General features: G+C 48.7%; 1 protein-coding gene across 9 annotated transcripts in view; it reads left to right on the top strand.

Annotated features, from left to right (window-relative positions):
• Nucleotides 1–19,214, top strand: part of LOC149307604 (rap1 GTPase-activating protein 1) — a 44,739-nt gene extending 25,525 nt beyond the window's left edge. For 7 of the 9 annotated variants that reach the window (XM_089534072.1, XM_089534078.1, XM_089534077.1 and 4 more), the window contains 21 exons: nucleotides 639–686; nucleotides 2,757–2,795; nucleotides 3,035–3,220; nucleotides 4,182–4,285; nucleotides 4,804–4,882; nucleotides 5,687–5,740; nucleotides 5,892–5,975; nucleotides 7,354–7,454; nucleotides 7,617–7,746; nucleotides 8,029–8,184; nucleotides 8,397–8,468; nucleotides 9,089–9,175; nucleotides 9,276–9,416; nucleotides 10,025–10,156; nucleotides 11,570–11,647; nucleotides 13,395–13,504; nucleotides 13,960–14,073; nucleotides 14,435–14,558; nucleotides 15,437–15,539; nucleotides 15,914–16,017; nucleotides 16,990–19,214. In XM_089534072.1, the coding sequence (XP_089390198.1) occupies nucleotides 639–686; nucleotides 2,757–2,795; nucleotides 3,035–3,220; nucleotides 4,182–4,285; nucleotides 4,804–4,882; nucleotides 5,687–5,740; nucleotides 5,892–5,975; nucleotides 7,354–7,454; nucleotides 7,617–7,746; nucleotides 8,029–8,184; nucleotides 8,397–8,468; nucleotides 9,089–9,175; nucleotides 9,276–9,416; nucleotides 10,025–10,156; nucleotides 11,570–11,647; nucleotides 13,395–13,504; nucleotides 13,960–14,073; nucleotides 14,435–14,558; nucleotides 15,437–15,539; nucleotides 15,914–16,017; nucleotides 16,990–17,100 (2,157 nt within the window). In that variant the 3' untranslated portion in view covers nucleotides 17,101–19,214. Of the gene's footprint in view, nucleotides 1–638; nucleotides 687–2,756; nucleotides 2,796–3,034; nucleotides 3,221–4,181; nucleotides 4,286–4,803; nucleotides 4,883–5,686; nucleotides 5,741–5,891; nucleotides 5,976–7,353; nucleotides 7,455–7,616; nucleotides 7,747–8,028; nucleotides 8,185–8,396; nucleotides 8,469–9,088; nucleotides 9,176–9,275; nucleotides 9,417–10,024; nucleotides 10,157–11,569; nucleotides 11,648–13,394; nucleotides 13,505–13,959; nucleotides 14,074–14,434; nucleotides 14,559–15,436; nucleotides 15,540–15,913; nucleotides 16,018–16,302; nucleotides 16,358–16,989 lie in introns of all 9 variants that reach the window. The other 2 variants (XM_089534071.1, XM_089534070.1) reach the window with 2 other exon arrangements.
• Nucleotides 19,215–20,846: the final 1,632 nt, after the last annotated feature.

Below are 20,846 nucleotides of genomic sequence, written 5' to 3' on the forward strand. Positions count from 1 at the left end.
GAAAGGGCAATCAGAAGGGCAAAAAAGAAGTTTAAGGGGGGGGGGGGGATGAATTTGGGGACAGGTTCCAGGTCCCAACATTTGGCTCAGGGCAGAGGGGTTTGGTAGCCACCAGGGCAAAGTCTGGGCCGGAGGTGACAACACTACAAGGGGTAAATAGGGTTAAAGCAGGCCTATGGGAAAGATATTTTTTGGGATTATGAATTGCATAATATTCCCCTTGCCCAGCTTTGCAGCCTCTCCTGCGCATGGGTCCAGGAGATGTAGTTCCCAAAAGTGGCATCCTAAAGCTCAGAACCAGTTTGCACAGGTCTCCTGAGAGTTGTAGTCCAAAGAAGTAATTTTGCAAAGGTTGGGTTGGAGCTGGTTGCAAATGTTCCTGCACCCAGGTGTTCTGGGAGTTGCACTCTTGGAAAAGCAACTTTCCAAAGCTTGGTTTATGTGCTCCCTTGCGCATGTGAACCCGCCCCACTTGCAGATCCTGGGGCTGGCTCACCTGCCCTGTGCCAAGCCGGATGTGCCCTCTGTCCCCCTGCAAAACCCCCACCCGCAAAGCAAAGCCACTCTTGGCTGCCGGCCCGGGACAGTCTGGTGCCAAGGCGTTTGTTGACTCTGGCTTCTCTGCATGTGTCTTTCAGGGAAGCAGGATGGACGAACAGCGATGCTCCTTCCCTCCGCCTCTCAAGGTATGTGCCACCGCTGTCACTGCTTGGAATCCCAACAGTGGTTCCTCGAACTCCGTTGCAAGTTGCTCCAGTTTACTTCACTGATGCAATTTGCAAAGAGAAAGTCCATGCACTTACTAGCAGTCCTTGTAGTGCCAGGACTCACTCTCTGCTCTGCATCCATCTTCTGGCTAGAAGCAAGGAGGCTAGATTTAAGTTGTCCTCATCCTATCTTTTTAAATAGTCGAGAAGGAATAAGATGCTGCCGAAACATCTTGTAGAACATGGCTGCGTAGCCCCAAAAAACCCACAACAAAACTAAGGAATAATCTCTCAATTTTACCCCAAAACCTTTGCTAAGATTTCTCTCTTAATTTGGAAACAGGAAAATGACCAAACCGCGGTTGGTACTAAATGCACAAAGCTTCATGGCACTGCCAGGTTTCAGGGTTTGGTTCAGAAACCTCAGGGTTTGGGGCAATCCTGACCGGACAGAGACCAGACCCAGTCCCAATATTTGCTCCATCTTTGTTTTGGCTGCATTTCCGTATCCCAACCCATTCCATCGTTGGGCATTGAGGAGGAAGGGATGGGTACCAATCCTGCCCTAGATGCTCAGAGCCCTTTTGGGTTTCTCCTCCCTTCCTATGGCATTTTTCTCTGGGATCCATCACTGACATTTATGGGCCGAGGAGGAAGGAGAGGCCATCCTCTTTCCCTCTATCCTTGCCAGGGACTTCCGTTTGGCTCAGGTTTCTCAGCTTTGGCCGCCTTCCAGCAACTTCTCATTGGCCGCCCTGCCAGCCGGCCTCTCTTTCTTGGTATTATTTCCCTGCATGTTGCCCCATGCAAAATATAGGCCCCAGTGTGCCCCAAAGGCATCACAAAGTCTCCTTCTTTTGCTCAGGTTTGCCAAAGCAGAGACTCCCTTCTCAGCTCTGCAATGGTTGCAAAATGGGGGCATTTCTGGGCTGGAAAAGGGGTCTCATGTGGGTCATGGTCTGCTCCGTGGGGGGAAACAGGAGAGGCTTTGCCCTGTATTTCCCATCCAAGCCAATGGAGCATCACTGCGTTGGGCAAAGATTGGGCCACAAGTTACATCTGGACGTTTTTTAAGAGCATTTGAGAAAGTGGGAAGGCAGAGGATGCCCACAATGGGTCAGGTCCTACAAAACTGGGACTGTTGGAGGGCATGGAAAGGGGCTATAGGAATGCCATTGGGGGGCAAGGAAAGGAACTGACTTGGCTGGGTATCATCCCTTTTTCTAAGAACCAGGGAACAACTTCTGAAGTTTGTCTTAACTGCATACAACTTGTAATTTTTGTACCAGTTGGTGATGTCTCCTTGGAAAGACAGGCCAGATGTTTTCTCTCCTCCTCCCCTTGGCATCCTTTTTCCAATCTGGAGAGAGGAATCAGGGCCTCCCCGGCCTTCACCTCAGTGCAAATCGCACACGAACACACACACACACACCTTTCATCTTTCCTGGAGGTGGGAGGCAGCTGGCTCCTCTTTCCGCTCGGCCGCATCTCCAAATCCCTGTTTTAGCCGCACCTGGTGCCAGATGCAACATGGCACACACCACTTCCACTGCTCTTATGCCCACACTTTTAGACGGCAGGGGTTTCGGGGGAAGAAGTGTGCAAAGGGCAGGGGAAAATAATACAAGTGGGTTGGTGTGGGTTGTGCCTTCACACTCTGCTTTCCCTGCTTGGAGCCATTGTGTGACTGCTTTCTTAGCATTGCAACCTGGCTTTCTCCCTTAAAAAGAAATGGCACTCAGGGCCAACAATGTCAAACAAAGCAAATGCAATTAAAACATGAAATTGAAGGTGCATTAAAACATGGCATCACAGGATCTTAAGAGTTAGAAAGAGATCCCAGCGGACATCTAATCCACCCCCATTCTGCCATGCAGGAATACTCTTTCAAGGCAAAACCTGAAAAACACCCATCAACCTCCGTTTAAAAACCTCCAAAGAAGGAGAGTCCGCCAATCCATAAAATAGTATAATATAGATTTTAAGTAATGCAATTATTGTCTGACTTGGCTGCCCTTCCTGAGTTTGTATTTTTGTGTTTTGTTGCAGACGGAAGAGGATTACATTCCCTATCCCAGCGTCCATGAGGTAAGGAACGCTTTGTTGGTGCATGCCTGGCCATTACGTTTCGCCAGCATCATGATGCCAGCCACAGATGCTGGCGAAATGTCAGGAAGAAACTCTTCTAGAACATGGCCACAAAACCCAAAAGGCCCACAAGAAACTTGGGCTAGTGTTTGGCCACCGAAGTTTGGGATATCAATGGGGACCCTGCGGTTTAGGGTCTTGGCCAACCTGTCAGGTCTGTGCCCTCTTCCTCCCCGCAGGTCTTGGGGCGCGAGGGTCCATTCCCTCTCATCCTTCTGCCCCAATTTGGGGGCTACTGGATCGAAGGCACCAACCACGAACTGACCAGCGTCCCCGAAACGGAGCGGCTCCAGTCGCCGACCTCCAAGGCAAAGCTAGAGTGCAACCATATGGCCAGGATCTACCGGAAGCACTTTTTGGGAAAGGTGAGCCATCCTACCTAGAAAACAGACTCTTACTACAAGCTTATCTCCGTTTAGTTGTTCTTACCTGGTTTAATTTATCTCAACATCGTTCATTAAATCTTTTAACTTATCCATCCATCCATCCATCCATCCATCCAGTGGGTTTCCGGGGACGAGTGAGGATTCGAACCCTGGTCTCCCAGAGTCCTAACCCAATCGTCTGACCATTGCACCATTCTTGCTTATTCTGGTCCATGAGGAGGCTTTAACCCCAGAAGTGGCCTTTAGATTTGCAAGTGGTCATCTCTCACACCCCTCAAAGGAAGGCTTGACCCCTTGCGTGCCCGGCCCCATATGCCTGGCATCCCTCATATCCTCCAAGGTGGGTTTTAGGGGTTTTCCCTAAATGCAAAATTTCCTCCTGTGCCAGCCTTCCTTGCCTTTCCCAAGAGAAAACGGTGCTCCCTGGCATTGTATGCCAAAGGTGTGTCTGGCCTCAAAACAGTGCCAGGGACAGACTGGCCATTCTTGCCCAGAAAGGTTTCTCCCTCCCTGATTGTTGGCAAGGACTGGATGGTTTTTAATTCCATTTCCAAATATATTTCTTGCTTGTTATCCCAGCTTTATTCATCGCCAGATTTAAAAAGGCGAAATGTATGTGCCCAGTTGGCACAGAGCCTTATCCTTTGCAAGCAGTTGCTGAAAGGGTTTGCGATGGCACCGTTGCTCTCCAACAGAGAAGGTGAAATAGCACCAAATTGCAAATAGCACTAAGCCGTGGCATTAAAGCGGTGTCAGACTGCATTAATTCTGCAGTGCAGATGCAGAATTGCTGTTTCTGGGAGCAAAGAGCCCTAGGTGCCCATTGTTGTGCCAGAGATTGTGGGAATCAGGGTGCCTGGATTTAGGGGTCTTGACCCTTTGGGGTCTTTTTGCCCCTTGGCCTTGTGCCCACCTTCCTCCTCTTCCTCCCCTCCGTCAGGAGCACTTCAATTACTACTCCATGGACACGGCGTTGGGACATCTAGTTTTCTCCCTCAAGTACGACGTCATTGGGGACCAAGAGCACCTTCGCCTCCTTTTGCGGTAAGGGGCCGATCTGGCTGGTTGGGGAGGATGCTGGGAGTTGCAGTCCAAAAAAGTGCCTCTCCAAAGCTCTGGGAGCATTGTAATACTAGAGAAACAGATGGAAGGAAGATTCTGGGTGTCATAGTGCAAAAGCAAGGAGCATCCCTAAGGTTCTGGGAGACTGAAGGGTTAGAGAAATGGAAGGAAGGGGGATTCTGGGAGCTGTAGTCCAAAAGAAAGGAACATCCCTAAGTCTCTGAGAGGTTGTAATGTTAGAAAGAAGGGAGATTGTGGGAGCTGTAGTCCAAAAGCGTGCAACATCCCTAAGGCTCTGGGTAAGTTGCAATGCTAGAGAAATGGAAGGAAGGGGAAATTCTGGATATTGTAATCCAGAAGCAAAGAGCATCCCGAAGCCTCTGGGAGGAAGAGGGGCTTGCTACTCTGTAGTCCATCATCCCCTGGGTCACTTGGGGGGAAATCCCGCTGTCCAGCTTGGCACACTTCCAACCCACCGCCATCTTTCCACTTATTTCCAGGACAAAATGCCGGACGTACCACGACGTGATCCCCATCTCCTGCCTGACAGAGTTCCCAAATGTGGTCCAGATGGCAAAGGTGGGTCTGGGATGGAGGGAGAAGAAGCCCACCAGCAGTCTCCCATCCAAGGACTAACCAGGGCTGACCCTGCTTAGCTGCCAAGATCAGATCTGATGATGCCATTAATTTTTGTAAGGTTTTCTTAAGGAATACTCAGAGGGAGCTTTGCACATTCCTTCCTAAGAAATGGAGCCCAAAGCTCCTGGGATGTGTTGGTGGTCTCCCATCCAAGTGCTGTCCACTTATGGCCCTGCTTAGCTCCAAGATCAGAGGGGCTTTGTGTGTATGTGGACAAGCCTTAAAGTCATCCGTTGACTTACAGTCACCCCATGAATTTTTCATAGGCAAAGGGATACCCAGGAGTAGTTTTGCTGTTTCTTTTCTCTGAAATAGAATACAGCCTTGGGATTCGTTGGTGGTCTCCCATCCCAGGACTAGCCAGGGCAGACCACACTTAGCTTCCCAGATCACATAGGATTTGATGGTCCCTTTTGGGTATACATGTTTCCCAAGTCCCCTGCGACCCCATTAATTTCATTGGGTTTCCTTAGGCAAGGGATCCTTAATTCCTTCCTCTGAAAGAGAGCCTCCAGCGCATGGGATTCATTGGCTGTCTCTCATCCAAGGATTAACCAGGACTAACCCTGCTTAGCTTCCAAGATCAGATGGGATTTGATGGGGACTTTAGGATATTTGGTCCCTTGGTGCTCAGTCCTAAAGCATTAATGCATCCCCATGTGTGAGACTGAATGTCTGTCTTTGTCCGGAAAGACCCAGTTTTGATGTCCTCCTTTTTGTTCTCCATTCTTCTCTGCGCTGCAGCTGGTCTGCGAAGATGTGAACGTGGACCGCTTTTACCCCGTCCTGTATCCAAAGGTAAGAGCGTTTTGGGGTATCAGAGCTTGGGAAAGTTACCTTTTGGGTCCCAGGAGGACAGCTCCCAGGATACTCCCTCCAACCTGGATGATGGGAGTCGGAGTCCCCCTTCCGTCCCAGATCCCAATTCTGTCTCTTGCGCTTCCTCCAGGCCTCCCGCCTCATCGTGACTTTCGACGAACATGTCATCAGCAACAACTTCAAGTTTGGGGTCATCTACCAAAAGCTCGGCCAGGTGGGTCCAGCTGCAGTTTTATAATGATGTTATTATATATCCTCAGGGTCTGGGGTCGGTAAATGGCCCTGGGGCTGCAGGATTCGCACTCGCGATCTGTCAGGATGCTTTCGGGTGCAAAAAAAGGGTTGCACGATTCACACTCATGATCGATCACAGCTGTGAAAGAGATGCATAATTTGTATTCGTGATTGATTGCCATGCTTGCGGATCCAAAAGAGCTGCATAATCCGTACTCATGATCTATGAGCACGCTTCCAGATGCCAAAGAGATGCATACTTTGCACTCGTGATCGGTCGCCATGCTTGCAGCTGCAAAAGGGATGTGTGATTCTCACTTGTGATCCATCATCGTGTTTGTGCCTGCAAACCCACAACAACAGAGGAAGAGTGTCATCCATCTTCCCGCCTCTTTTGGCTCTTTCCATCCATCCCTCCAAGTCCCCATCCTTCCCACCTGGGACCCCCCAAAACGTAGGCGCAAAGGGGGGCTTTTTGAAAGGATGCTAAATCAGCTTCCCTGTCTCTCTCTCCTCCTGCGCTGCTTTCATCTGGAGCAGAGCATGACAATGCTCAATGCGTGCATCTTTGGAACAAAGGGGGGCTCATTCTCCCTTTAAAAAGCCTCCTTGACAGCTGCTTTCGTGAAGTTGGGGGTGCGCTTTTTATGATTTAGCTTTTGCAAAGCAGCCCTTTTCCCCCCATCCATCTCTCTCTTTTTCTCTTTCCCTCTCATTAAAAAATCCATTTAATCCGTTCTCCTTTGGGAGGAAAAAGCATCACCGCCATCTAGTGGCCCAGGCGGGCATTGCTACAATAATCCTAATAAGAAGATTTTATTTATATCCCACCTTTCCAGAAGGATCAAGGCGGGTTACAATAGAGTACATAGATAAATCCATAATGCATACCTAACTAAAATGACATATCCCCTTATCCCTTGCTTTAAACTGAAATGCCAGTGCTATAAATGTGAATTAAAATCACTTTAAAATAGGCAAGGTTGGGGAGAGACATTTGGGGAAACGAAGGGCAATCTACATTTGCAAGGAGGTGCAAAGATTGGATAATAATAATAATAATGATAATAATAATAATGATAATAATAATATTTTTTATTATTACTAGCTGGTCATCGACCATAATAAAATTCATTCAATTATTAATATTATTGTTATTATTATTTATATTCCCACCTCTCCCTGCAGATCAAGACAGGATTACAACAACACTGTTGTTGTTGTTGTGTGCCTTTGTTTCCAGTTCATGACATTTTTATGGGGAAAGTTTGTTCAGGGTTTGTTCCCATTGCTGTCCTCTGAGGCCGAGAGAGTGTGACTTGCAACCCACCAACAACCAAAATATCTCTTTCCTGCAGACTTCGGAAGAGGAGCTCTTCAGCACAACGGAGGAGAGTCCGGCTTTTGTGGAGTTCCTCGAATTCCTGGGCCAGAAAGTCCAGCTGCAGGACTTCAAGGGGTGAGTGGCGTTTGGGAAAAGTGGGCGCACATGTCTCCGTAATTGTAAAGCAAGACCCAACATGGGCACCATGCACGCCAAGCGCCGAAACAGAACACTTGAATTCTCTTCTGCGGATGGACAGCTGGTCCAAGCTGTCCGGTTGTCTCTCTGGACACGCAGGTTTCGGGGCGGTCTGGATGTGACCCATGGCCAAACGGGGACCGAATCTGTCTATTTCAACTTCCGGAACAAAGAGATCATGTTCCACGTCTCCACCAAGTTGCCCTACACAGAAGGAGACGCCCAGCAGGTGAGGAGTAGAAAGAGAGACAAGGGTTGGGAAAAGTAACTTTGTGATGGTGATGGTGAAAGGGAAGGGTACCAGATGATGGAGCTGCAGCCTCCTAGGATCTGTGGCACTTTTGGATCATGCCCAAAAGGAAGGAAGGAGGGAATGATGGATGGATGGATGGATGGATGGAGGGAGGGAGGGATGGATGGATGGATGGATGGATGGATGGATGGATGGATGACCAGCCACTGCACCAGAGTGACCACCCCATTTTGTCTCTCCCCTTCTTCCAATTCCCAGCTCCAGCGCAAGCGGCACATCGGCAACGACATTGTGGCCATCGTCTTCCAAGACGAGAACACGCCCTTCGTCCCCGACATGATCGCCTCCAACTTCTTGCACGCCTACATCGTGGTGCAAGCCGAGAACCCTTGCACCGACAACACGCTATACAAGGTGACCCTCCTGGATCCATCCAAGTTGGGAATTAGTTAGCTAGAAAGGAAGAGGTTCAAGGCAGTGAGAGAAGGAAGAGATGGTAAACCCCACCACCATCCCAGACGTCCCAAGTCAGATGCATCCCTGATGATGCCAAGGCTTGTAGCAGATGCCCAGCGCATTTGAGGAACGTCTCCAAAACCTCATGAATGCTCCTCATCTCATTTCAGGTCTCTGTCACGGCCCGCGACGACGTGCCTTTCTTCGGTCCCCCGTTGCCCAACCCGGCGGTTTTCCGAAAGGTGAGAGTCGCTCCTGGGAAGGGCTTTTTGAATCATGTCTCTTCAGTTTCATCATCATTTCCCCCCAAAATGGAGGGAAGAAACGTGAAGGGGAAGGGGAGGCTACAGTTCTGGACTCCAGTTCCCAGAATCCTCCCAGTGACTCGTACATTGCAAACCTCTTTGGGAGTGCTTAAGCAGTATAGACACGTACTTGCTGTTGCTAATGCTCCTTGCTCCAAGGAGGCTTCAAGGATGGGAGATTATGGGGTTTGTTGTCCAAAAATGGTTAGTATTCTTCCTTCGTCAAGGGAGGCAGTGCCAAGATATATGGATGCAGAGGCTTCTTTGGCTCACCCCTTTCCTTCACAAATGCCCACCTGGAGCCAATTGCAACCCACATTCTGCACCACTTTCCCAAAATGGCATCTTCCTCTCTCTCCAGGTTTATTTTATTCCCATTGCTGGGATCTCAGGGATAAATAATCTCCAAAATACCCGTTGGAATAGTTGCCTCTTCTCTTGTCTTCCTTCTTGTTGAAAACGGGGCAGTTTTTTGGGGGCGTTAGCCTCTCTTTGTTTTTTGAAAGGCTGGCTTCTCTTTCTGTCTCTCCATCTCTGATCCCAATTTGCTTCTTCAGGGCCCCGAGTTCCAGGAATTCCTCCTGACCAAGCTGATCAACGCCGAGTACGCCTGCTACAAAGCGGAGAAGTTTGCCAAACTAGAAGTGAGTTTCCACGTTGTGACCCCTCCAGTGGTAGGATATCCTCCCCATAGAGCAAGTGGGGGATTGCGGAGGTCTAAGACCCCTTCTCCTTCTGCTTCAGGAACGGACGCGGACGGCCCTCCTGGAGACCCTCTATGAGGAGCTGCACATCAACAGCCAGTCCATGATGGGTCTGGGGGGTGACGAGGACAAGATGGAGAATGGCGGCGGGGGCAGCGGGGGCTTCTTTGAGTCCTTCAAGGTAAGTTTTGGAGATACAAAAAGAAATGCCTCTGTGGGGTGATAGGTTTCTCCCAACACTGGGCGCAGGGGGCTTTCAACCATAGTTCCTCAACAGGGATGGTGGGCAATCATAGGGTTGGAATTGTAGCATCATAGACACTCAAGGGCCGTAAAGTCCAGCTCCATGCCATGTAGGAAGAAACAATCCATCAATGTCCTCACATTCACTACTGGGCTCTGGCACTGTCCATCTCAGGGGTCTCTGGCATTTTATGGCCACTCTTGGGATCTACCTCGACCACTCCAGGAAACCCTCTGAGCATCCAGCCTTTCCTCCGCCATCTCCTCTTCCAACAACGTCTTCCTTCAGTTTGTAGCACGAACGCTCTAAGGTCCCCACCACCATCACAAGCTATTTCCTTTGGGTTTTGCAGCTTGGTTTTATTAGCAATGAGTGTCGGCTCCACTCATGGATGGCAACCTAACTGTAGTAGGCGGCCCTGAACATCAGCCAAGGTGGCCCAGGAGGATAGTAGCCAAAACTGAGTTTGGATTTGCCAAAGTTTGGGGGACATGCTTTGGCATCAAGAGGGTGGGATGTGATGCACCATGCGTCCTGCCTTCCAGCGCGTGATCCGCAGCCGCAGCCAGTCGATGGATGCCATGGGCCTGAGCGGCAAGCGCCAAAACACGGTCTCCACCAGCCACAGTGGCAGCTTCGGACACAACAACCCAGACATCGCCAAAGCAGCCGGCATAGTGAGTGCCTCCTCGCCCCCTTTGCCCTCCTCCTCTTCCTCCCACCCCATTTTTGTGGGCTGTTCAATCGCTCCCTCTTCCTCTCCCTCAAGACCCTCGCCTGACCCCCAAACCCCTCTTTCCCTGGTCATTCCAATGCCTCATTTCCCCCATTATGGCCATCACACCATTGCAAGAAGTTGCCCAAATCACTGCTGGGGGGGTTAACAAAATGAGGGTATTGCCCCCCAAAATAAGAATTCTGCCCCCTAAAATGAAATTTGGAGACTGAGCGGCAGAATTCTTATTTGGGAGACAATGCCATCATTTTTCTTCCCCTTCTGTCTGCAAAAGGTCTGGTTCACCAAAAGTTTCCGGCCACTTGGAATAAGAAATCGAAACAACAAATGAATGATCTTGTGCCAAGCATCAGACTTGGGAGAGTAATGCTCCTCTATGGCCGCATGATGGCCCCAGTGCTCCATTTGCTGGCATGTTAGGGTCAATTAAAAACATAGAGAGAGATGGGCAGAGAGAAAGAAAAAGGGGATGGATGCTCCCATGTGAGAGGAGGAAGGAAAAGGGAAAAGAGGAGGAGGAGAAGTAATAGTAGACTGACTTCTGTCCTACTGGCTTCTGCCTTGCCCATGTATTTCAAGGTGGAAAAGTGGTGCTACCGATGCACAGTCTTCTCCTTTGGAACCGACCGGCCCTAAAGAGTTAAAACAGTCTCCTAGAGTTATACATTTGGAAAGCGTGGCAATGTACCTTTGGGCAACAGCTCCCAGCTAGGGGATTCTGGGAGTTGTAGTGGAAGGGATTTTGCAAGCTATGCAGCCTTGGCAACTTAACAAGCTTGAAAGGGTGCAAAGGGTCCAACATCGCACCTCCTTCCTTGGACTGTGAATGGGAGGAGGTCACCAAAGTCCAGTCCCTGAGTTCTGTTTTAAGCGGTCTAGAAGTGTGAATGCTATTGCTATTGCCTGTGCATGGAAGGATGTGGGGCCAGATTTTCATCCCCTGCCCAGCCCAATTTGCATGCCCACATGTGCCCTTCTGCACCCATTTCCACAACTGCGGCAGAAGGCCATAGAAGAAAGGTGCCCCCCAGGTGTGCCAAAGCCCACGGCCCAGCCCCATGGTCACCCATGCTGACCATCCCTATGCCATGCCGCTTCCGCATCCCCCCCTGGCATCCCTTGGAGGAAGCCGGACTTCCATTGCGCCCGCGGCTGCCTCCGGTTTTTGAGCCGATTGTATTGATGACATCGACCGAGCGCCATTTTGTTTGCATGACTTCTCTCTCTCTTTCTCTCTCTCTCTCTCTCATTCCTTTGTTCCCCCTCCCTCTCCTCCCCGTCTCTCGTCTTTTATATCCTCTTTTTTATTATTCCTTTTCTTTTTTCCCATGCTTTCTCTCCGCTCGCTTGCCAGTCATTGCTTGTCCCTGGGAAAACGTCAAGTAGGTATGGACGCCGAGGCAGCGCTATAGGAATAGGAACTATAGAAGAGGTGGCTGGTTTTTATTTCTTCTCTCTGTATCTCACTTGCCCTTGTCTCCTGACATCTCCTTCCTTCCTTCCTTCCTTCCTTCCTTCCTTCCTTCCTTCCTTCCTTCCCTCCCTTATAGAAGAGGTGACTCTTCCCCCCTATTGTCTAACTTGCTATCATCTTCCAACTTGACCCTTCCTTTCCTTCCTCCTTCCCTTCTCTCCTTCCTTCTTCTTTGTCCTATAGAAGAGGTGACTCTTCCCCCCTTTCTGTGTCTGACTTGCTATCATCTTCCAATCTGACCCTCCTTCCTTCCTTCCTCCCTCCCTCCCTCCTATAGAAGACTCTTTCCCCTCTTTTTTTCTGTGTCTCACTTATTATCATCTTCCAACTTGACCCTTACTGCCTGCCTCCTTCTCTTCCTCCTTCCCTCCTCCTATAGAAGAGGTGACTGTTTGTGTCTCACTTATTAGCACCTTCTCTCCTTCCTTCCTTCCTTCCTTCCTTCCTTCCTTCCTTCCTTCCCTTCCCTCCCTCCCTCCCTCCCTCTCTCCCTTCTTCCCTTTATCCCTTCTTTCTCCCTTCCCTTCCCTTCCCTTCCCTTCCCTTCCCTTCCCTTCCCTTCCTTCCTTCCTTCCTTCCTTCCTTCCTTCCTTCCTTCCTTCCTTCCCTTCCCTCCCTCCCTCCCTCTCTTTCTTCCTTCCCTCTCTCCCTTCTTCCCTTTATCCCTTCCTTCTCCCTTCCCTTCCCTTCCCTTCCTTCCTTCCTTCCTTCCTTCCTTCCTTCCTTCCTTCCCTTCCCTCCCTCCCTCCCTCCCTCCCTCCCTCTCTTTCTTCCTTCCCTCTCTCCCTTCTTCCCTTTATCCCTTCCTTCTCCCTTCCCTTCCTTCCTTCCTTCCTTCCTTCCTTCCTTCCTTCCTTCCTTCCTTCCCACAGCCCACCCGCCCTTCTCATGCCCACCTCTCACCTCCCTCTCTAGATATTTTTGCCTGAATTTCCCCATGTATTAATTGCTCCGATTTCTTGGAGCTTGGAAAAATGCCTTTTTTCCAGGAGGAGGACAACAGCTCCCATGATCCCCAGCCAACACAGTCGGTGGCCATGCTAACCGGGGACAGTCCAAAAGAGTACCTTTCCCTAAACTCTGCCATTATAGAAAGAGACCTTCTTTCAGTGCAGAGTCTTCCTTTTAATATTTTTTAAAAGTTACTTTGGGACTTGAAGGGGGAACTCACCCAGAGACCCCCATCATATTTCTGATGTATTATCATCATCATCATTATCATTATTATTATCATTATCATATAGTTGGGATGTGCGTTTCTCAGTATGTCGGGAAGATTGCAAGAACGTGGGTGCTCTCACCTCCAGTTATACAGAACGCAGAAAGGTGCCTTTTTTGGGACCACAACTCCAGCCGTTGGGGGATTCTGGGAGTTGTAGTCCAAATATCCCAACTGTGATGGATTTCCATGGTGGGTTTTCTTTAATGGGGGAAGAGGTCCAAGTAATAATGCAAAGAGACTCCTTAATACCCCAGCCTTAAGCAGATATAGGGCCCATGGCAGAATCCTGTTCCGCTTCTTTAGTCCACATGGTGAAACCCCATCTCGGGGCGTCCCCATGGGAAAGGGGTCATCCTGGTGACCCTTTTAGGGCTGACCTTTAAGGACCAGCTCCCTTGTACCCATCCCCACCGTGTCTCCCCTGTTGTCACCACCTTCCCCCAACCTTGGTCTCTGTGGATGATGGGTTTGCATCTCTTCCAGTCCCTGATCGTCCCCGGGAAGAGCCCCACGCGCAAGAAATCGGGGCCTTTCAGTTCGCGGCGAAGCAGCGCCATTGGCATTGAGAACATCCAGGAGGTGCAAGAGAAAAGGTGGGCCGCAGACGGGGGGAAAGGGGAGCTGAGTTTGGGGTCAGCAAAGGCAGGTCCGTCTCCATCCCCATCAAACCTTAAGGACAAGACAGTAGATAAATTTAAGGAGTGGGAGCCTCTGATAAGACGGATAAGAGAGGTCTGGGGCTCAGTCTTTGTTAAGATGAGAGTTTTCTGGGGTTGTTCGCTTTTCTAGTCCATTAAATTCTCAGATGGGGAGGAGCTTGAAAAGGTGCATCTGTCCTCCATGGTCATGGTCTATTGTTGCACATAAGGGTTGATATCAAACCTGGGGAGAACCTCCACTTCCCATCAGTCCTCGTTGAGTAGTGATGGGTTATGTAGTCCAATAGGTGAAGAGTCCTAACTGTGTAAAATAGACTTTGCAGTTTTGTTCGCTCCATCTTTTTGGTGTGACATCTCAAGGCACCTAATTGAAATATTACTCTCCGTAGGGAAAGCCCGACTGGGCCTGAAAAGACGCTGGAGAGCGGCCACGTTTCCCAGGAGGCAAAGTCGGAGAATTCGTCCAACCAGAGCTCTCCGGAGATGCCCACCACCAAGAACAGGTCAGCCCCTCTCTCTGGGGCAGCAAAAAATAAGCTTGCTCCATCCTAAACATTCAAATATTACTGTCAGGAAGTTCCTCCTAATGTTTAGGTGGACCCTCTTTTCCTGTAGCTTCCATCCATTGCTCCATTGTCCTGTTCTCTGGAGCAGCAGAAAACAAGCTTGCTCCCTCTTCATCATGACATCCCTTCAAATATTTAAACAGGGCGATCATGTTACCCTTGAACCATCTCTTCTCCAGGCTAAACACCCCCAGCAATTCCCTAAGTCGTTCCTCATAGGGCTCTATGGCTTCCAAACCATCCACCATTTTGGCCGCCCTTCTCTGGACGCTGAATGTCCTTTCTCCCTTTCCTGCAGACCAGACCCTGCGGCCCCCAAACCCGACGTCCTTCGGGATTGTTCGCGGTCCTCCTCCAGTGCCAGCAGTTTCGGAAGCGGCGTGGAGGAACACGAAGGCAGTCGCGACGACGACACCGGCATGGTAAGGGGTTTCGGGGGGGTGCTTGGGGTTAAAGCGGGGACCCTATATCCCTTTGGCCCACAAAATTCATTTCTTTGGGGTGTTTCGTTGTGCCTGGACATACCTTCCCACCTCAAAAAAAGAGAGAGAGAGTGAACTTTCCTAAAAATCCTGCAAAAGTAAATGATGATGATGATGATGATGATGATGATATTTGGGATTGGCGGTTGGGAGGGGGATCAATTTTAATTGGATTTGATATGTAAAACATTGTAAAACGCCTTGATTCCCCGTGATAAGGCAGGCTATAAATAAATCATATTATTACTTATTATTATTATTCTCATTATTACTCTCATTATTATTATTATTATTATTATTATTAGCAGCAGCAGCAGCAGCAGCAGCATCTTGCCCTCCTCCCAGGGACTGGGGCTCAGGGCAGCTTGCAACATTATTCTATGTTTCTATGATTAAAAAAGCAATACCATTATAAAAACATAGAGATATTACATTAAAAGCAGAATTAAATTACTGCATTAATTAAAACAAATTGCATGCAACGAAGTCGGCGTCCAAAGTTGTAAGCTTTTGGTTTTGGGAAGTGGAGTTAGTGCAATTTTCTGCTGACTCCAGCTGCAGCCAAAATGGCTTCTGGCGCGCCGACTCCACAAGTGCAAACTCCATAATGTGCCGCTCTGGCTGTGCACCGTGCAGCAAGGCTAGTTGCTTGAATATGTTGTCCAGTTTGCAAAATGGTCAGTATTCGGGACCAGAGGAGGAAGGTTTTTGCTGGAGGGAAGGGGTTGCGTTCCCTTTTGCTGTGGGACAGAGGGCACCCCATTGTCCGCCCCTTGCGCACTTCCTTGACCACTGCCATTCCTCCTTGCGATGCCCAGGAGAGCCAGTCTTCGTCCGGGACACCCCACAAGCGCGACTCCTTCATCTACAGCACTTGGCTGGACGACAGCCTCAGCACCACCAGCGGAGGAAGCTCCCCAGGTAATAAAAATGCATTGGCACCCCCAAAATAGACCCACTGGGACACCCCTGCGAGGTAGGCTGCAATTCTGTTTTTGGCAGAGAAACCCAAATCTTGGGAAACCACTAAGTTTTTGGGGCACTCTGATGTTTTCTATTTACTCTGTTGGATAGTCAGAACCAAACTATTATACTTGCATTAGCCAAAAAATTCCTGTTATATGCAAGATAATGGTTAATAATAATTGATCTTAGATGGCAGAGATTAACCTCGTCCCTTGTTTTAATAACTGTAGTCGTTATTTATGTACTGGTCAGTGGCCGAAATAAATTGTTGGTGGTGGCGTTGAGAAAAATTTAGGCCATATACAGTATTTGTTTCCGTCTTTCCAAAGGTCCGTCCCGCTCTCCACAGCCGGACCCCCAAAAGTCCACTGACCCTTCGTGTCCAGAAATAAAAATCCAGCTGGAGCAGACAGAACGGCCGCCTTCCCAAACGGTGAGTGAGCCAAAAAATGCTATTGCAGGAGCTGGGCTTGGCATCTGGTAAACCAACGAGTTGAGTTCTTCTCCTGGAGAACTTAAAAGCTGAGAGGTTTTTAGGAGTGTAAAGTATTGAATGTTAGATGGAGAACAAGGGGGTGGTGGAAGATCTGGAGGGGGAAACCTCTGGACACTAGCACCCACTTTGCATGAGATGACCCCTCTTGTGGTCACCCCAAAAGTGACCCCTGCATGCATCTGTGGTTTTAATCCTCCTTTTTCCGTGTGTCTATCCATGCAGAGCTCCTAGCCTTCCCTTGCCCAGACTCCGTGGATGTGCCACCCCTTTCCACAAGGTTAGCAAGACCCTTGTCTTCTCCTTTGGGTTCAAAAGGGGATGAAGAAGGAGGAGGAAGAGGAAACCAAGGGTGGGTGGAAGGGCTCCCAGTGGTCAGCGCCTCTCCATGGGTCTCTGGTCCTCAGTTCAAGGGGTGAGGCCTCTGTGATCCCAACTGTGTGAACCCCTGCCCAATCCCATTCACCCCATCCATCCATCCTGCTGCCCCTTTTTGTTAGTGGTTGCTCCCAAATTTGGTCCCATCCCCATCCTCAGGACCATTGCCACCATTGCCATGGCACAGGATGACCGGTACAACCTACTGGCCCAAGCGCCTGTCCTAAGTGCCCATCCCTTCCTCTTGTCTTCCCCCAACACATTCCTCTCCCAGTGGCTCCCAGTTTGCCAGAATGACCTATCCATGGCAGCCTATGGTCCCCTCATCTACAGGGCAATAATAAGTCCATTGCAGGCTTTGTGGCGTTCCCTATGGCGCTGAAACCGAGACCCAAAGTACTTCCGGCGCCACGGACAACACTGTTCCAAAGTTGGAATGGATTTAATGCCCTGCTGAGCCAGGCAGCCACCATTTCCCCCTTTCTGCCATGTTCATTCCCATATCTCTTGACTGACTCTCTTCTTTGCCCACAGCACACGGCGAAGAAGCACAAGCGGAGGGAAATGCGGAAGTCCGCCACCATCGCCACGGCGCAGGACGACGCTCCGGCCAGCAAAACCCGCTGGCCCAAGCCCCCGTCCTAAGTGGCCATCTCTTCCTCCTCCCCAGTCTGCCCCAAACACATTCCCAGTGACTCCCAGTTTGACAGAAAAGCATGCTGGGAGTGGAATTGATTCCTCTGGATGCTGACTGGACCAGGCTTGACCTGGCGTCTTTGGCATGGTTGCCCCCAACCCGACCTTGCGTCTCTTTCCATGAGCTGCGCTCAAGAACCCTCCCTGACCTCCCAGTTTGGCCATCCTAAACCAGACACCACACTCCAGTGGATCCCAGTCCAGACTCGATCCAGATGGAGAAGAAGCCACCCTTTGAATCAAAACGTGGACAATCAGAGAAAGCAATCCATGGCAGAGATCCCGGTGTGGCCTGTTTCAAGATGGCGGCAGTGAGTATGGTATCCCAGCCTTCACCGTCTTCCCAAGAACGATGTTGGGCGCGCGGTGGTCCTTTTTATCATTTGTTCCTCTTCAGGAGCCATCTTGGGGAAGAGGTGCCCCAGAAACCGGAGTCTGGAGCTGAGCCATATTGACCATTTTGAGGGCATAAGAAATAGCCCCAGAATTGAGAATCCATGGCACCAATTCACCCAAATGCAAGAACTTTCCCCTAAATCCCACCTTGGATGCCAGCCAGCTGTTTCTAAAGCAGCGAGACCGCCATACTTTTTCCGTTTGTCCTTCTGTCCACTCTTGACCGATGGAGGCAAGAGTCCAGCAAAGCCATCCAGACCACCTGCCTTCAACCACGGGGACCCTGAGACCCCTTTCTGAGCCTTTCTGCTGCATCCCGCTCCTTGAACCTTTTTATTTCCCAGTGGTCCAGCACCCGCCGCTTGGGATGACGGACCGAGGCCAAAGCTGGCCCTAAAAGACACCATTGATACCCCGTTTCCTAAAAGTACCCCAAAGCGGTGAGGTCCGGGGCAGGCTCTGCCCCACAGTTCTCCTCCTTGATGTTTATCCCAAAGAACAACCGACAATCGCTGGAGACGCGTGTTTTCGTTAATCCCGTTGTCGTCCGATTTTCCCGCGGGGACGACAACCGGCACGGAAACCCATCCTTTTTCTGCATGCTGCGTCTTGTCCCTCGAGCAAAACTGGAGAGAGATGGCAGCCGCCGCCAACGGACGCCAAAAGAAGGAAGAAGTCGTCCGATCGTCACGCGGAAGAGCCCCCTCTCTGCCGGACGCCGCGGCTTTGCTTTGCGCTGCTGATGCGAATCCCCCTCCATGCAAAGACTGGTGTCCATCCATGCTGTACAGGTGTCTTTTGGGGGGGGATTTAAGGGACTAGTACCTACTACAACCACACAACGGTTTTGCAACGCGTTGTAAAGTGTCCCCTTTCTGTTGTGAATAGAATGGTCAGGGCTGCCATTTGGGTGTCAAAATCCCCCCCCCAAAAAAAAAATATCCATATTTAATTTCTGAACTGCCTTCTTTAGGTGTGAGTAAGGGAAGAGGAAGGAATAATAGTAACGTATGTGAATGTTTGGACCTATTTTATGTCCGTGTCGTGTGTTATCCATCCATCCATCCTTGCCTTTGGTTAAAGATGCACAAAATCCACGAACGTTTAAATTAATGTTCAGGCATTAAGATCTTTTTATTCCTCTCCTCCTTTTTCTCCTTTTTCCCTTTCTTTCTCTTTTCTCTTTTGCTAACATTTCGGTTCTTGTCGTTTTTACAAGATGCACGAAATCCATCCACTTTTAAACGAATCTCCAGACTTTAAGCTCTTCCTCCTTTTCATCCTCCTCTTCTTTATTTTCTCCTTCCTTTCCTTTTTTCCCTCTCTTTTTCTCCATTTCTATTTTTAAAGGTCCCAAAATTGTGCCGACGACTTTTCCCCCCCGCGAACCGATGTACAAAAGCAAAAACGAAATCTATTTATCTCTTCTTGTAAGAAAGGTTCTATTTGTAAAAAAAAAATGCTTTTTAATTAATAATAATAATAATGACCAGCTAGGAAATAATAATAATGATAATGATAATAAAAAACAAGGAGGAACCTGTGAGGTTGTGTATATGTAAATCTTGCAAGTTGTGTACATGAAGAAGTCGTCTTCAGCAAAATGAAGTGCATCCTCCAACATTTTGCGGCCGAAGAAGATGGTCAAGATGATGATGATGATGATGATAATATAATAATAATACAATAATAATAATATAATATATGAGTCTTAAAGTGGTGTCAAAATGCATTATTTCGGGACATACCTCCATACCCTTTGCCTGCGGATCGGAGGACTGCGTCATCCCTCGACTTTGCGTTCAACGTACGCAGACCCACTACTATCCATTTACTCGCCACTAAAAAAAGTGGCTCAAAGCCATCCAAACCCTTTCCTAGACCTCAGCCTCGGTGTAACTTTGCAAGGTTCTTCCTAAAGATGGAAGAGGTGGCCCCAAATATATGGGTAAATCCATCCAAAAAACCCCAGACTTGAAAGACTATAGCCCCCCAGTCCTGGGTTTTAGGTCACCAGATTGATCTGGGGCTGCAATGAAGGTCCTACAAAGAGGATGGGATCTGAACTCCTCTCCTTCATCCTTTCATCGGCCGACCGAAATGCACCATAGTTGGAGGATTCCCCAAACGCAAGACCCTAAACCTATCTAGTCCACCTATTCTAATCTCATTGGTTTATTTTATTTTATACTGGTCAGTGACTGAAATAAAGATTGATTGATTGATGGATGGATGGATTCTCTCCATGAAGAGGAGAGGGAAATAACCTCAGCCAGGAGAGACTGGGCGAAATGGGGTTCACTGGGACGCTGCTTTTGGGGCGCATTGGGTTTAATGCTGTTTCCCAAAAGCCAATAAGGGCCTGGGTCCAGTTTGGGATGGACTTAGCAGAGCGGGAAGCAAATCGAACTCGGTTGCATGAGAGATGATGCTCTCGCATTTGGAACGAGAGCCACATCCTCGGGAGACGCGGCGAAACATGGCCGAGGGAGTCTGGCGCTTGGAAAGACGGAGGAAAAGGTATGTATTGGCGTTAATATGTTCTTGCAGCATCACTCAATAAATATATTTTTTAAAAATGATATATTCTTGCAGCTTCAGTCAATAATTATATTTTAAAAAATTATTAATACATTATTGCAGCAATAGTTAATAAATATATTTAATAAAATATTAATATATTTTTGCAGATTAAATTAATATATTTAATAAATTATTAATATATTTTTGCAGATTAAATTAATATATTTAATAAATTATTAATATATTGCAGATTAAATTAATAAATATATTTGATAAATTATTAATATATTCTTGCAGACTAATTAATTTATATATTTAATAAATTATTAATATATTCTTGCAGATCAAATTAATTAAGATTTAATAAATTATTAATATATTCCTGCATCTTAAATTAATAAATATATTTAATAAATTATTAATAAATTATTGCATGAGGATGATGGGAAGTGTCCTCCAAGACCACTGACATTGACATTCAAGTCACCATCCCTGGGAAGGGGATGATGGGTCCTGCAGTTCAAGAGGCCTGCTGCTCCCCCTGAACCCTGAGGAGCTCAGGTCTGTGTCTGTGGGCTTGACAAGGACTACAAGGTCCCTAGGCATGGCTTTTGGACTACAGTTCCCATCACCCCCGGGAAAACATGGCCGCCCTGCCCCTGAGGGCCAGAGGATGATGGGAATTTCATTCCAAAGCTTTTGAGCTTGATGATGGGAAGTGTCCTCCTCCAAGGCCCCAAGGGGTCTGGAGCTGTCACCATTTTGTGTGCCATCTC

This window comes from Sceloporus occidentalis, unplaced genomic scaffold (genome assembly GCF_023333645.1).
Source record: "Sceloporus occidentalis isolate IW3139 unplaced genomic scaffold, rSceOcc1.0.p SCAF_8, whole genome shotgun sequence".
Classification (NCBI taxonomy): domain Eukaryota; kingdom Metazoa; phylum Chordata; class Lepidosauria; order Squamata; family Phrynosomatidae; genus Sceloporus; species Sceloporus occidentalis.